We start from the raw sequence: 13,767 nt of genomic DNA, 5'->3' as shown, positions 1-13,767 counted from the left end.
GTTACTCTTAATGAACAATACTTTTACTTGTAAATTTGAATTCTACCATAACCATAGTCAGCGACAAACAATTCACCAGCCCACTCATTCACACACATTCCATAGGGGAAGTTTTGTTGATCTCCCTCAAAGGTGCTCAATAAGTTTCCATCAGAGCTAAATGTATGGATTTTGTGAGTGCTGTACTCGCTGACAATGACGTTTCCAGAAGTTCTATCCACAGTGACACCTCTTGGATGGAGGATTTCAACATTTCCATTTGCAAAATCAAGATGTGATCCATCAGTGTTTGACAGCACTTGAACTCGGTTATTCCAACATTCAGCCACCACTAAATTTCCATTCGAATCAATATCAATGTCGTGTGGTCCATAGAATTGACCCTTACTCTGTCCGTATCTTCCAAATTGAGCTTTAAACTCTCCGCTCATAGCATCCAGAACCTGAATCCTGTTGTTTTCAAAATCACAGACATAAACCAATCCCTGATGCACAGCAACACCAAGTGGAATGTCAAATTGATTGAAATATCTTCCCTTAGTTCCACATATCCAAACACAGGTTGCAATTTCATCCGTAGCATTCTTCTTGATTGCTTCCAAATTCAATTGATATTTTCGTACCGTGTCGTCACTGAGTGAAACGATGACAAACGTATTGCCACCACTTCCATTCGTACTACCATTTCTAGGAGATGTAACATTCATTTCATTTCCATGTTGAGAAGAATCCAATCCATCGTAATGCACGGCAATATATCGAGGTGTGCTTGGAGTTTCAAACGATGCCTTAAATTCCTTACTTTCCAAATCATAAATGTTAATTCGATTGTGTTCATAATCTGTGACGAGAATGAATTGATTTTTGTAATCGATACGAACATCACTCACACCCAAACCCACTTCAATAAACGAACGAAAGGAAAAGGTTGGAGAGACGGAATGAGTTTGTCTTTTCTTGGAAAAGAATGTTCTTGGTGATTTGAAAGAGGAATTGACTGATGATTCGTCGACGACATGCTATTTTGATGAATCATTCAATGTGTGAAATGTTTTCAGTGTTTCATAGCGAGATGCAAATATGGAAATGGTTGAAATAGATAAGATCTTATATATACAAAAATGGAAATTACTTACTTTTTTTTTATCCTTTCTATTTCTTGAAATAGGAGACATTAATTTCCAAAAATTAGAGACATAGGTCATTACAATTCTCTCATCAATCACCGATGTTCCCAACAAGTCATTGGCATTTAACGATTTTGGAATATTTAAATATTTTTCTGCCAAGTCAAAACTCAATTCCAACGTCTTTTTTGGATCCTCCAATTCTGTTTGAGCTTTAAAATCAATCCATTGTGGTTGGTAATTATGAAGGAGAGCACAAAATGCAAGACCATCTTGAAATGATTTTCCAAAATCCACAATATTTACAAATGGATAATAATTTTTCGTTTGTTTTTGACACCAATAGAGAAGAGCCTCTTCACCACTTCTTCCTGTCATGTGCATTCGTCAAAGTACAAATTTCCAATTGTGTTTCAATATAGAAAGTTGAGAAGTGAGTTGTGTTTCAAAAAAGGAAATTGCAAAGAAACAAGAATTTTCAATCACGTCATGATGTTGTTTGACACATTCTTCGTTATTGATGATTTTCAACGTAAACAAGACATTCACTTACCATCTTCAGAAATTTCTTTAATATCAAATCTCAATATAAATTGCCAAAGAAGTCCCAACACGTGTGTTTCCGATTGATGGAAAATTGTCTCCGCGGAATATTTAATACTATTTGCATTTTGGAATTCTAAATAATCATTCATTTGGTTGATGACTTTTTGTAAATTATCCATCATGTGAAAATCGGTTTTTGGTGTCTGGTTGTAGGTGAATGAAGAGTCTTGTGAAAGAATTTTGTAGAGATTACACAAAATAACACCACTTTTGACATCTTGGAAAAGATTAGTGACAGAGAGATGACTCGTTTGAGGATTTTCTTTCAATCGAGAATTGATCCATTGAGAAAAGATGGCGACATCTTTGGAGACGTCGTTGGTGTTGTGTTGTTTCATTTGTTTGAGTGGCGATCGCTGTGAAGACATTTTTTTTGGAGATCATTCATTGCAAAATGTCATTTGTCATCTTGATTTGGGAACGCCAAATCAATTTCTGGTGGTTGATTGTTATGGAGATTGCATGAATCGCTTTTTTTTCAATTTATGGACATGACAAAGATCGATTAGGTCAAGGATAGAGTTTGTAAAGAAATAGCTCACTACAAATGGCATCTCGTTTGTCAGAGTGTGATGGCAATGATTCAAAGAACATCTACTGTTGTGACAGGTGACTCCAACTGGCTCCACAACGAGCCATTCGTTCCAATCGGCAGTCATTGTTTTTCGGTGGCCATGGCAGCCAGCAGCGATGAAAGATCTCTTTACTTTATAATGGAACACGAAAGTTCCCAAGTTCCACACGCCTTACGGTTAAGGCATTGTGTGAAACGCTCAAAAAATCTCACGATAATAGATGGATCTGCTTCCATCCTCAACATCAGCATCCTCAACATCCTCATGGACATTCATGAATCGGTTCGTCGAAGCAGATCGTTCAGTCCTTCCATCCTCCTCCTCCTCCTTGAAGATGAAAACCATGAACGAGGATCATGATGAATGGTCACCCCTTTCAGCAGCATTGAGAAAGAATCAGTATAACAACAATAAAGAGGACTACTCGGAGAAGAGTCATGATACTTTCAAGATGAGTTCTTCCATCCATCATTCTCAGGAGGATGAATTAATAACAGAACCAACCCACTTACTTTCCTCCTCCTCGACTCGTTTCCTCCAAAGTAATCTTGATCATCATCACAACCATCATCATCATCACCTCCATCATCATCATCATCGATCGACACCACATCGTCTCCGACGTACATTTTGGTTCCTCTTCTTTTGGTTGTGTGCCTTAATGACACATTTCATCATGTCCACCAATGAGGTTCTTTCTCGATATCTGGTTCACTATGGAGGAAAACAAATGGCCATTCAACCCTATACCTTGTTGTGTTTATCCAACTTGGGAGCTCTCCTTCTGTATACTCCTCGAATGCTTTACAAATATGGTCGAATGAGTGTCATTGAAAAAGTCAAGTCGAATATTCGACAAGCAGGAGGATTTGGAAAGTTATTATATCGCCATCGAAAGGTAATCGGAATGATGTGTTTGTATCAAATCTCGATTGTGCTTGGTTCGAGTTTGAGAGGTTTTGCCACTTTTTTTACATCCTCCACTTATGTGCAATTGATCTTGCTGACTAGTCCTTTCATTATTTGTTTTATGGGAATTGTTGTGTTCAAAACTGAAAGGTTTTCATGGTTGGATTTGTGGACCTTAATCTTTACAGTGACTGGTGCTGTCATGATCATTTTGGCAAGTGCCACTCGAGTCACAGAAGATGCGAACGGAAATCCAGTTGAATTTCAATGGAAATGGTGGCCAGATTTCTCTCAAATTGGACGTGGATTTCAATGGCCCAATGATTTCATTGGTATGATCTTTTCATTGCTTTCAAGTTTCTTCTTTTCCATGAAATTGAATGCTGTCAACAAATTGGCTCCTTCCAAAACAGGTGAAGAAAAGAATTCCATCGCTTTGAACCATTCTTCTACTAGGGCAACAACGGAAGAGGCAGTTGTCTCCGGTTCTTCTGAGGATAGCCATTCAATTGCAGCCAACGCTTCTTCTCAAAGTCCTTCCTTCAGAGAAAGAGTCTTCATGATTGAAACTCAATCGAGTATGGCCCTCGTGATGAACCACGCAAAAACTACCAAGGGAGAATTGTCTCATGTTGATGTTGATGAATATGACGACTCTGATTCAGCAGAAGATCCTCACAGCATGGAAATCCAGAGTTCAAGAGAAGCTTTCAATGAGGAATCAACGTCACTCTCTTCGAAGAGAACCTCCATGCAAGAACCCTTACTCAGTGCTCGAGAGAGATCCGAATGGCATCGATGGGATGGCAGCATGGAAGATGCAGAAACTCCTCACGATGGAGAGCTGCAGCAAGAGGCATCTTCCATCATGATCACCAGAACTCCAACAGAAGAGAATGATGATGGGAATGATGCACCTGAAATCTCTCCCGAAGATTTGTTCTACATTCAAAAGTATTTACTTGTCTTGTGGCCCCTCATACCCATGTTCATGTATCAAGATTGGACAGTCTTTACACGATACGACACAATTCGGTGGCTCATGTTCATTTGGTTCATGGTGATGAATCGTTTGGTAGCCGCCGTGTTGGAATTGTGGAGTGCCAAAGAGATTGGAAGTTCGAATTATTCCATCATGTTTCCCATTCGTATTGTGATTGGTTTGATTCTCTCATCCGTCGTGTTGGGAGAATGGATTGATAATTTGGTTTCCATTTTGGGATGTGTGATTGTGGTGGCAGCCATTACGGCTTTTTCCATAAAGAAACATGCAAGCAGCAACCAGTAGTATCGCTGAGTTTAGTGGAAAAATCAATTCAATTTTTCCTTATTCAATAATGAAGGTTGCTGTCACTCATATTTGTTAAGAACAATTCGTATTTAATTGATGGACTAACTACTGTATACAGTTAATGGAAATATATTGAACAACAGTTAAAATTCATTAATTTACAATTTAGTTTGTACATACTAAATTACATGCATCGTGCACACCATACAACAATATTCATGCTTTGAAAGCATCATCAGGAATAAGGAAGTCCTTGGAGCTCATCATGTCATACTTTTTAAGGAATCTTTGAAAACGCTCTGCAAGATGGGTCTTCTTTTCAAATGCAATGAATTCTTCGGGATGTACATAGTAGGAGAAGGCAAAAATCCTATAAACTCTTCGACACAGAGTCTTGATTTCTTTCATGGCCTTCTTGGAGATTTGTGTTCTTGAAGGGAAGAGCTTGGGATCATTCAAAACACTTGTTGATTGTGTATGAATGTGAACCATATAATCAATGGCTGGAACAGATTCTGGTGGTGTAAAAACAGGGCACAAATACATGAGTTCTTCGTTACTTTTCGGATTGTTCAGCATGTTCGATGATATTTTCATTTCGGGTTGTGTTTCTTTTGTACATACGTCCTTGTGTGCGAGAATGAATAAATTGATTTCCAACATAAATTGTCTCATGTGTTCATAGATCCAAACATCCTTGTCCACAGCGGGCTCTCCTCCTGAGCTAGCAGCGGTGTTTTCATCGCCATCACCATCATCACCCTTTCCACCAACTTTCGGAATGGATATAATTCTCTTCACTTTTTTGTTGCTCTTTCTAATTTGTTTTTGAATAATTTCCTGTACAATCAAAGGATTATCAAAATCATCATGATCCTCATTTTCAGTTTTATCATTCAGATCACCAGAAGAGGATGATTTACTTGAAGAAGATGATGGTATCAACACACCCGATGTTGTTGATGACGATTCATTCTTCTCCCAGGCAAACAATTCCTTCTTTTTCGTTCCGGGTCGGTTACGTCTCAACAAGACAGCGAGTGATGAGCTTTCCGTCATTTTTTGGTGTTGTTTTCTCTAAAGTATGATAACAATAACAACAACCATCCAATTGCTCGTTTTCCAAAATAATTTCAATCCTTTCACTTCCTCCTTCATGAAATTCCTCTCTTGCACGTTGTAAGTTTGATAAATTCACTTGAAAAGCTCAAGATGTGATTAGGTATTGGACATATTAGGGTTCAATCAATGTCATCATATGACGACGACCTATTAGATATAAATATTCAACAATACAATTTATTTCAAAATGGTCTTATTCCTCACATGCACCTTTAAGAAAGCTCTCATCCTATTTTTGGGTTTCACGATTTTGAAACTCTTTCTTTCTGTCTTCCCAAAAAGACGAAATAATTCTTCATCATCATCACATCTCGAGGAGCAGCTTTTCAAGTGAATTTCCTTTTGATCATCGTCCTCTTCTGGTTCCTTTGATCCAATCAAAAGAAGTTCCATTAGAGAAGGTATTATTTGTGATCCTTTCGTGGTGGTGGTGATGGTTGTAATTCTCTTGTGTGGATTCCTGATGATTGAAGAACGATTCCATTCGTTCTTGAAGGACATTCTTGTGAGTGGTTGCCACACACAATGCTGCTCCTCATCATGATCCTTTCCTTCTTCTTCTTTCGCGTTGTGGACACAAGGAAGAGAAGAAGGACATGGATCATCCTTCGACAAGTTGTATTGAAAGTCATCCTCGTCATGATCATCCTGACAACCATCACCCTCGCAACCTTCCACAAGATCACTTGGCCAACTACAACCACAAGACACTCCCGGGAAGAAGATTCAGAAGACTCTCGAAAGATGATCTTTCATCTCCAGGAGGAACTTGCAAGTTTTGGAGGACATGTCGTTCCTCTTGGGAAGCATTCCAATCATCACAAGTGGTGGTGATGGTTTCAGTATTGAAATAGAAACTTGTCTTGGCAAACCAATAAGTCTTCATTCTCAAATCTCTATGATGAGTTATATATTCAACAAAGAGCAATGATTAATGTGTGAGTGTGAGTGTGTGCAATGCAATGGATGAAAGTCTTCCCTTTTTATGATCATAAAAACACGATAAGGGAGTCGTTGGCGGAGTGTTTTTTCTTAATTGTGAATTCTTGATTCAACGAAGGCAAAAAGATCATCAATGCATTAATAGGATCACGAAGGAGTGGAATCAAGTGAACCGTGAAAGGAGAACCATGAGAAGAGACAAGAGGGAAATGGATTTTGTAAAAAAAGGAATTTCAAATTACTTTAATAAATACAAACAGGAGAGAGAGTGAAGAATGTGTATTCGCAACATGTCAGAGGATGATAAATTTCGATGGTGGTACTTTCCTTAAGTATTTTCATTCAGATGCATTTTGTAACAATGGTAATTTCCAATTATCTCGCTTTATCGCAAAAAAGTCCTTTATTTTTCCAAATCAGGAATTAAACTACCGAAGGTAATTTCCAAATTTATCTTTTATCTCCTCATTGCAACCATTATCTTTAGGACTGTCTTATCAGAGTCATCCTTATTGAATACCACATGAATACATCCAGACTTCATTGGCCAATTTAATGCCTTTGACTTTATCAACATGCATCAGAGGATTGTCATACAACACACTTCTAAGAAAGTTTGTGACATTTTTATTTTCGAACATCAAGTCGTAGAAAGGATTTCTTTGGAATTTCCAATGATCGCAACATCTTTTTAGGTTTCTGAATCAGTGATGATCCCTTGTTATTCATGATGAGTGGTCGATTCTTCATCGTCTTGACTCTTGTTGGAACAAATAATTGCTTCTCTTGTCTGTTATTTGTTTCCTCAATTCCACAATCCAATGGAATGAATGAATCCACAATCAAATACTCATCTTGTTGTTGGGAGTGATCTGAAACAACACTGGATGGAACATGAGGAAGAATACCAAAATTCCATTCCTTCTTCTTCCTATCCCCTTCTTCTTGTTTTTCAATTTCCTTTTTAGGATTCCAATCAGAGAGAAGAAGAGTGAGAGGCATCCATCGAATGGGTGAAGGAGAGTCTTCTTCATTCGTCGTAGGATTAACAACAACAACAACACCGACATCGTTCGAACCATGGACCCTTTCCTTTTCAAAATCATCTTCCTCATAGAAACTTGGTTCTAAAGGTTTTCGTTTCATTCCTGCTTCCAACAAGGTATGAAAGAGTTCATCATCATTATTGTTGTGACCAATTTCACAAGCAGTGATTGTTGTAATTGTCGATGGGGAGGAGGATAAAAGAAGGTCCATGAAAGAAGTCTTTTTGGTAATTTATGAAAGTTGTTGTTGTTTTTTCTGAATGAAATATTTAAGGATTCATAAATGTTATATTTAAGAACAAGTCATGACATACGATCGGCCTCATATCTGCTTGCCAAAATCTGATCAGGACTGATGACCATGAATTAGGATGAAATATTTAATAAGGAACAATGACTTTCCATATTGCAAGTGTCCTCCTCAATCTCTCACATTAGAAATTATTCCTGATCAAGGGTATTCAATGACGTTCCTTTTGACAAATATACATCCAACCACATTTGGGAATAAGATATACATTATTGTAGGGATTCCAATCTGTCCATGTTCAACAAAAAAGGTCAAATCACAACTACAACAAAAAATACCCCGAAACGAAATGAAGATTGTAATTACCTCTCCCACAAATATGTGATCAATTGATTTTTATGACAACAGGTGTCCAAAAATGTTCCTTCTGTTTGATTGGAGAAGCTCGGTTCAGTCCCATTAGTCATTCCAAATTCCAAAGCATGTTCCAAAATTCATAAAAATTAAAACATTCCTTTAAGCTTGGGATGTTTCAAAGGTATTGGGTGGTTTCAAAGATTCAGGGGCGTTTCAAAGATTTTGGCGCGTTTCAAAGAATCCGAAACATTCCAAATCAGCTTCTTTTCAACTTAGCTTGGGAATTTCAACTTCAAAAAAATATCATTACAATTTTATATTACTGTTTTGTTGACTTTCTTTGCTTCTTTTGTTGTGGTGAGTAGTATTCTGGATTAGCCGCAGCTGTTGGTTTGGCTTGCCGTTTTCCAATACCGAAAGAAGGTTCCGAAGTGTTTGGTTTGTTTGTTTTCTTCTTTGTTGGCTGTTGAACTTTTTTAAATGATGCTTGCAGAGCCGGCCTTTGGATTTGGATAGGGGTGTGTTGTGGAGTTCTTGGTTGTGGAGTTGATTTTGGAGTTTTTTGTGGAAGTTTTTGTGGTGTGTAGTCTTGTGAACTTCTTTCCGAGCCTGAGGTTATTCTTGGGAATTGTGTCTTTCTTGGTGATATCAATCTTTCTTCATTATCAGAACTGCTTTCTGATCCTTCACTATCCGAATCGCTTTCTGATCTTGATCTTGAGGCTTGCGAATTGGATCTTTCATTATCAGAACTGCTCTCAGATCCTTCGTTATCAGAATCACTTTCTTGTAGATTTCTTGGAAGTTCATTATCCGAGCCGCTTTCTGATCCTTCATCACCGACTTGTACTGGATTAGAATTATGTGAATATTCTAGAATTTCACGAGTTGATAGTGTCATTAATTCAGTGTCACTCATTGTCAACATTTTAGCAATAAGGTTACATTGAGCTTTTCTTTTTTCCTCTGCATATTCTTTTTGACGGACAACATTAACAGAGGGTCTTAATAATTTTGGCTTTTCTATAGGAAAATCAAAGTCTGAACGCATTCATTCCTTGTGGTGATCTAATACTTGAATATTATATTTTTCTACGAATCTATGAATGTCAAACAACACAAATGCAATTTTAAATTCCACACATTTTCCAAATCTCCACTCATTTTAGCAACTGAATGAGGATTGAAAATTTTGAATTTCTCACCAATATGAGAGAATAATGTTTCAATCATACCACGAAAAGCACCAAATTCTTCATTATATTGTGCTTCACTGTATGTTAGATCTTGATTTCTTGGTTTTCTAATTGGAGTTCTGAAATTTGACTCATCAAAATCATATCCTTTTTCTTGCAATTTTTCAATATAATCAGGAATTCCCAAGAAATAACCACCATCAAAATACAATACATCCACACTAGGATCTAATAGTTTTGGAATTCTCTCCATTTGCTTGAACATACCAATGTCTGTATTAGGAGCACATGGTAGGGATTTCGAAATAGCAATTGCTAATTCTTGATTATCCATCAATACTTGAGTTCTTAATCCAGAATCTTTATATTTGTAACTCCAATACTCCCTTTTAGGATATTTGGCTAAATTACTATATTCAATACGTGTATCATGACCATCTAAAAAAGTGGTTCCATCCTTGAAGCCTTTTTCGTTTTCAATTATACCAGTAAGACATCGAATAATAAGATTTGAAAACATTCTTTGCAAACAAGTGTCAGCCCATTCATTAAGTTGGTCATAAAATTCAACGAAAATTGTGTGATGAATTCTCCATATTGTAGACCTTGCGATAATTCTCCTCTCATTTAAGGATCCGAATGTTTCATTTTCAAGTAACATGTAAAGAATTAATAAGATTTTGTCCACATTACGATAAGGACCTTCTAACCATCCACAGATAGTACCAACAGTATGTAAGAAGATGAATGTAGCAACATATCCAATTCTTTGACAGACTATTTCTTTAATTCTATTCATTGTAGGAATATCCTTGATATCCTTTCTACCTTTTGATTTCTGAATAATTGGCAGCTCTTCATGCAATACCTTCCATTCATTGGCCACCAATTTTTTGACCTCGATTTCCCTCAATCTCACAGCGTCTTCTTTGCTGATATCGAGAGACATTTTTTTCAATTCAAAATTTTATTTGAAACTCCCAAGCTAAGTTGAAAAGAAGCTGATTTGGAATGTTTCGGATTCTTTGAAACGCGCCAAAATCTTTGAAACCACCCAATACCTTTGAAACATCCCAAACTTTAAGGAATGTTTTAATTTTTATGAATTTTGGAACCACTAATGAAACAAGGAACATGCTTTGGAATTTGGAATGACTAATGGGACTGAACCGAGCTTCACTTTCGTCTTTCAAATATTACAGAACAACTCACATAATCGATTCATCATCACGTAGACATCATTGACGTCACATAGTATTGATTTTTCAGCAAATTCATGGTTGTACTCTTCACTACAACACACATTGTCATGTTCACTGCTTCCGCTCTGATCATGGTTCTTTCACAAGTCAGTCTCATCAATTTAAATCTAATAACAAAATTCCACACAGTGAGTTATAAAACATATTCAAATTAATGATGGATAAGGGCTAAAGCATATGATTCACAAAATGAAAATCTCCAAATTAACGTTAAAGAATTATTAATGGAACCGTTGGAAAAATGGATCCTTGTAGCAGGAGATGCCAATAATATCTGTGAAGACGTTTCGGGTTTGAGATTAACGTTGAACAAGAGTCTTCAGAAGGTAAAAGATGCAAAAAAGGAGAAACTTATGACTTATCTTAGTTTTGGTGGGCTCATGTTTTTTGGTATTTGTTTAATTGTTATTGGTGTTTTGATGTTTATAAATCCATCCATGCCTGGCGTGAATCAGGTTATCGGTGGAGCTGGTGTTAAAGGAGGTATTAGTTTAGCAACATCAGGTTTGGCACTGGTTGGTGGTAGTGCTGCTGGTGCTTATGTATTCCATAAATTGGATTTGGAAGCCATGAACAGAAATTGATTGCATATGAAGACATTTTGGTAAATTTAAAGAACAACCTCGACAAAATTTCTGAAGATGGTTCAAAATTTCAAGTTGTTCCTTCTGATGCAAGAGAAACTAGGAAGGCAATTGAAAATATTCGAAAATTGAAAAAGCATGCCGAGAATTTGGAACGCATAATCTATGGAGACAGATCAACTTGTAATATAATGTAAATGAGTGTTATTGTTTCATTTTAGTTTCGTCTTTGTGTTTATTTAACCAGTCTCTTCAACGGTTGTCCTCTTCGTCCACTGTTGATTTGCCAAGGGCCTCATCAAACCTGCAGCGAACAGCCGAAAAAGATGGCTGTCAGCCTGCTGACTTCCAGAACTTTAGATAAATCCAGCAGCCAAGAATTTGTAGTGAATCCAGATTTAATTGGCACCTCGATTGCACTGTTTTCACTTTAAAGAAAGAAGAACAAGAAGTCATAAAATGTTGTTTGACAAGAATGAGGGTCTCTCCACTCGACGTGGTCAATTAATGGCCAAAGATTCATAAGAAGACGAACACAAGGCCGTTCATCATGCCATGAACCAATACCACCACCACAGCCCTAGTGATCACCACAATGCACTTGAGGATGAAATATCTTTTGAAAGTAGAGTTTCACAAGTATCGTGTGGTTGTGGCGGTTCATGTCATGAGGATGACAATGGTATGATTTGCTCTTTTCGACATGACGATCAGACTCGGCTCCATCTTCGTCCAACGTTCGAATGTTGGTCATGTGTCCACAAGCACAAGCAGGAAGATGAAGAGAATGGCGATGAGGACATTCTGCATCCTCTTGTGCGGCAACCACTTACAAGAATGTCCATCGCTAGCGATTGCATCACAAGGTCCTCTTTACAAATTCCTTATCCAATGGAAGGAAGAATTGTTTCATCTTTTAAGGAAGGATGAAAGAAATGAAAAGAATTCAATTCAATTGATGAAACCAGAAAACAGGATGAGAGTCTTTTTATTGTTACCTCTGAACAAAGAATAAGTGCAGATTAATTTTAAATTATTAAAGAGCTTTGTTATATTGATGATAGTATAGCAAGACGTCTTTCTTCCTATCAATTGAATGAACCTGTTAAAAAGGTTCCTTTCAAGCTTCTTAGTGAAAATTTGAAAATGAGAGAATTAAAATATTTAATGAAAACTTGATACAAGCATTTATTTTCTTACACCAAGAGGAATGGACTTCATTGGAATTTCCAAAGCTCGCAACATCTTTTTGGGTTTCATAATCTTTGAATTCTTTTGAGTCGACTTCGAAAAAGAAATAAGTGGTTCTTGTCTTGAAGAACTTTCATGAACAAATGTTTCGCCTTCAAATTCCTCCTTTGATCCAATCAAAGGTGTTTGAAGTGTCGAAGGCATTGCTGTTACAGGAGTTTGTTGTTCTTGTTCTACTGATGATGACAAGGTTGTTGATTCATCAAATGAATCCACACGGTCAACAGAAGCGGAAGATTCTCCAAAAATGGTTTTCGCATCGCCTGGAAGATGAGGAAGAAAGGGATTCCATCTAAGAGTTTGCTGCTGCGAAGAGATGGAATTCTCTGCACCATGTTTGTTCAAAGGGTTGTGTTGATGCAAGTGACAAGAAGCTCTCCATGCCAAAGAGTTTCTTGTCAATGGCTGCCAAACGTCAGATTCAGGAAGGCTTTGTGTCGAGTGGGTCATTGATGACGAAGAAGAACGAGAACACACATCACATCCACACGAAACTCGCTCGAGAGTCTCCACTGAAATTTCTGGAATGTCATTGAAGATATGATGATCTTCATCCCATGATGAGAAGATGGTTGGTGAATGTTGTTGTTCGACAACAGTGTTCTCAAACAATCTCTCAAAAGTTGGAGTAAGGACAGAATTCTCCACATTGAATGTGTCGAAGGAAGAAGATGAGGAGGAGCAGGTGATGGAAGTGGTTGAAACTGTCAAGGAGGAGGTATAGGAAAAGTATTTAGAGGAGGAAGACAAGTTGTTTGAGGAAAAGCCTTCTTTGAATTCTTCTTCATTCTCATGGAATGAAGGTTCCAAAGGCTTTCGTTTCATACTTTCAAGTAATGAACAAAGAGAGTCTTCAAGGTTGGAGGAGGAGGAGGAACGAGTGTTGAATAAGGACATATTATAGAAACAACTGAATCTTGAAAGGCTTTTTGGAGAAGGAACAAAATTGTGTGGAAGAAGCAAAGTGTGTTGAGAGAGGATTGTTTTTTTTTGTGGATATGAACTCGAGTGTCAGAAACATTGGTTGATACATTTATGGACTTGTTTCACCATTAGGGATCCATCATCAGGTAAGTGACCATGTCGACATTAAATGCCCATGTGAACAGAATGATTATTTGGGACAACGTTTATGAAAATGGAAAGATGTGGAACGTGAAATGAATTCTTGATGACAAATTGGGATAGCTTTGTTGCCATTTTGAAAATATGTCTTCTTGTTTGATGATTCATTTTCCAAACACAATTT

The 13,767-nt window shown here is 37.3% G+C and overlaps 8 protein-coding genes across 8 annotated transcripts; 2 read left to right on the top strand and 6 right to left on the bottom strand.

Annotated features, from left to right (window-relative positions):
* Positions 1 to 23: 23 nt before the first annotated feature.
* On the bottom strand, positions 24 to 2,101 carry FDP41_004917 (uncharacterized protein; the record flags this gene model as incomplete). Its single annotated transcript, XM_044708384.1, has 3 exons — positions 24 to 1,019; positions 1,137 to 1,498; positions 1,681 to 2,101. The coding sequence occupies 3 exons, from the start codon at positions 2,099 to 2,101 to the stop codon at positions 24 to 26; spliced, it is 1,779 nt and encodes a 592-aa protein (XP_044560955.1).
* Positions 2,102 to 2,528: 427 nt separating this feature from the next.
* FDP41_004916 (uncharacterized protein) lies at positions 2,529 to 4,505 on the top strand (the record flags this gene model as incomplete). The annotated part of the gene is made up of 1 exon (XM_044708383.1): positions 2,529 to 4,505. One exon carries the CDS (start codon positions 2,529 to 2,531, stop codon positions 4,503 to 4,505), a length of 1,977 nt encoding a protein of 658 aa, XP_044560954.1.
* Positions 4,506 to 4,724: 219 nt separating this feature from the next.
* FDP41_004915 (uncharacterized protein) lies at positions 4,725 to 5,567 on the bottom strand (the record flags this gene model as incomplete). The annotated part of the gene is made up of 1 exon (XM_044708382.1): positions 4,725 to 5,567. The coding sequence occupies one exon, from the start codon at positions 5,565 to 5,567 to the stop codon at positions 4,725 to 4,727; it is 843 nt and encodes a 280-aa protein (XP_044560953.1).
* Positions 5,568 to 7,199: 1,632 nt separating this feature from the next.
* Positions 7,200 to 7,829, bottom strand: FDP41_004914 (uncharacterized protein; the record flags this gene model as incomplete). Its single annotated transcript, XM_044708381.1, has 1 exon — positions 7,200 to 7,829. One exon carries the CDS (start codon positions 7,827 to 7,829, stop codon positions 7,200 to 7,202), a length of 630 nt encoding a protein of 209 aa, XP_044560952.1.
* Positions 7,830 to 8,544: 715 nt separating this feature from the next.
* On the bottom strand, positions 8,545 to 9,276 carry FDP41_004913 (uncharacterized protein; the record flags this gene model as incomplete). The annotated part of the gene is made up of 1 exon (XM_044708380.1): positions 8,545 to 9,276. The coding sequence occupies one exon, from the start codon at positions 9,274 to 9,276 to the stop codon at positions 8,545 to 8,547; it is 732 nt and encodes a 243-aa protein (XP_044560951.1).
* Positions 9,277 to 9,317: 41 nt separating this feature from the next.
* On the bottom strand, positions 9,318 to 10,370 carry FDP41_004912 (uncharacterized protein; the record flags this gene model as incomplete). The annotated part of the gene is made up of 1 exon (XM_044708379.1): positions 9,318 to 10,370. The coding sequence occupies one exon, from the start codon at positions 10,368 to 10,370 to the stop codon at positions 9,318 to 9,320; it is 1,053 nt and encodes a 350-aa protein (XP_044560950.1).
* Positions 10,371 to 10,907: 537 nt separating this feature from the next.
* FDP41_004911 (uncharacterized protein) lies at positions 10,908 to 11,267 on the top strand (the record flags this gene model as incomplete). The annotated part of the gene is made up of 1 exon (XM_044708378.1): positions 10,908 to 11,267. The coding sequence occupies one exon, from the start codon at positions 10,908 to 10,910 to the stop codon at positions 11,265 to 11,267; it is 360 nt and encodes a 119-aa protein (XP_044560949.1).
* A 1,188-nt stretch (positions 11,268 to 12,455) lies between these two features.
* On the bottom strand, positions 12,456 to 13,415 carry FDP41_004910 (uncharacterized protein; the record flags this gene model as incomplete). Its single annotated transcript, XM_044708377.1, has 1 exon — positions 12,456 to 13,415. The coding sequence occupies one exon, from the start codon at positions 13,413 to 13,415 to the stop codon at positions 12,456 to 12,458; it is 960 nt and encodes a 319-aa protein (XP_044560948.1).
* Positions 13,416 to 13,767: the final 352 nt, after the last annotated feature.

The sequence above is a fragment of the Naegleria fowleri genome, assembly GCF_008403515.1.
Source record: "Naegleria fowleri strain ATCC 30894 chromosome Unknown tig41, whole genome shotgun sequence".
Taxonomy (NCBI): domain Eukaryota; phylum Heterolobosea; class Eutetramitea; order Acrasida; family Naegleriidae; genus Naegleria; species Naegleria fowleri.
The sequence above is the reverse complement of the archived record's forward strand: the minus strand, read 5'-3'. Positions and strand labels throughout refer to the sequence as shown.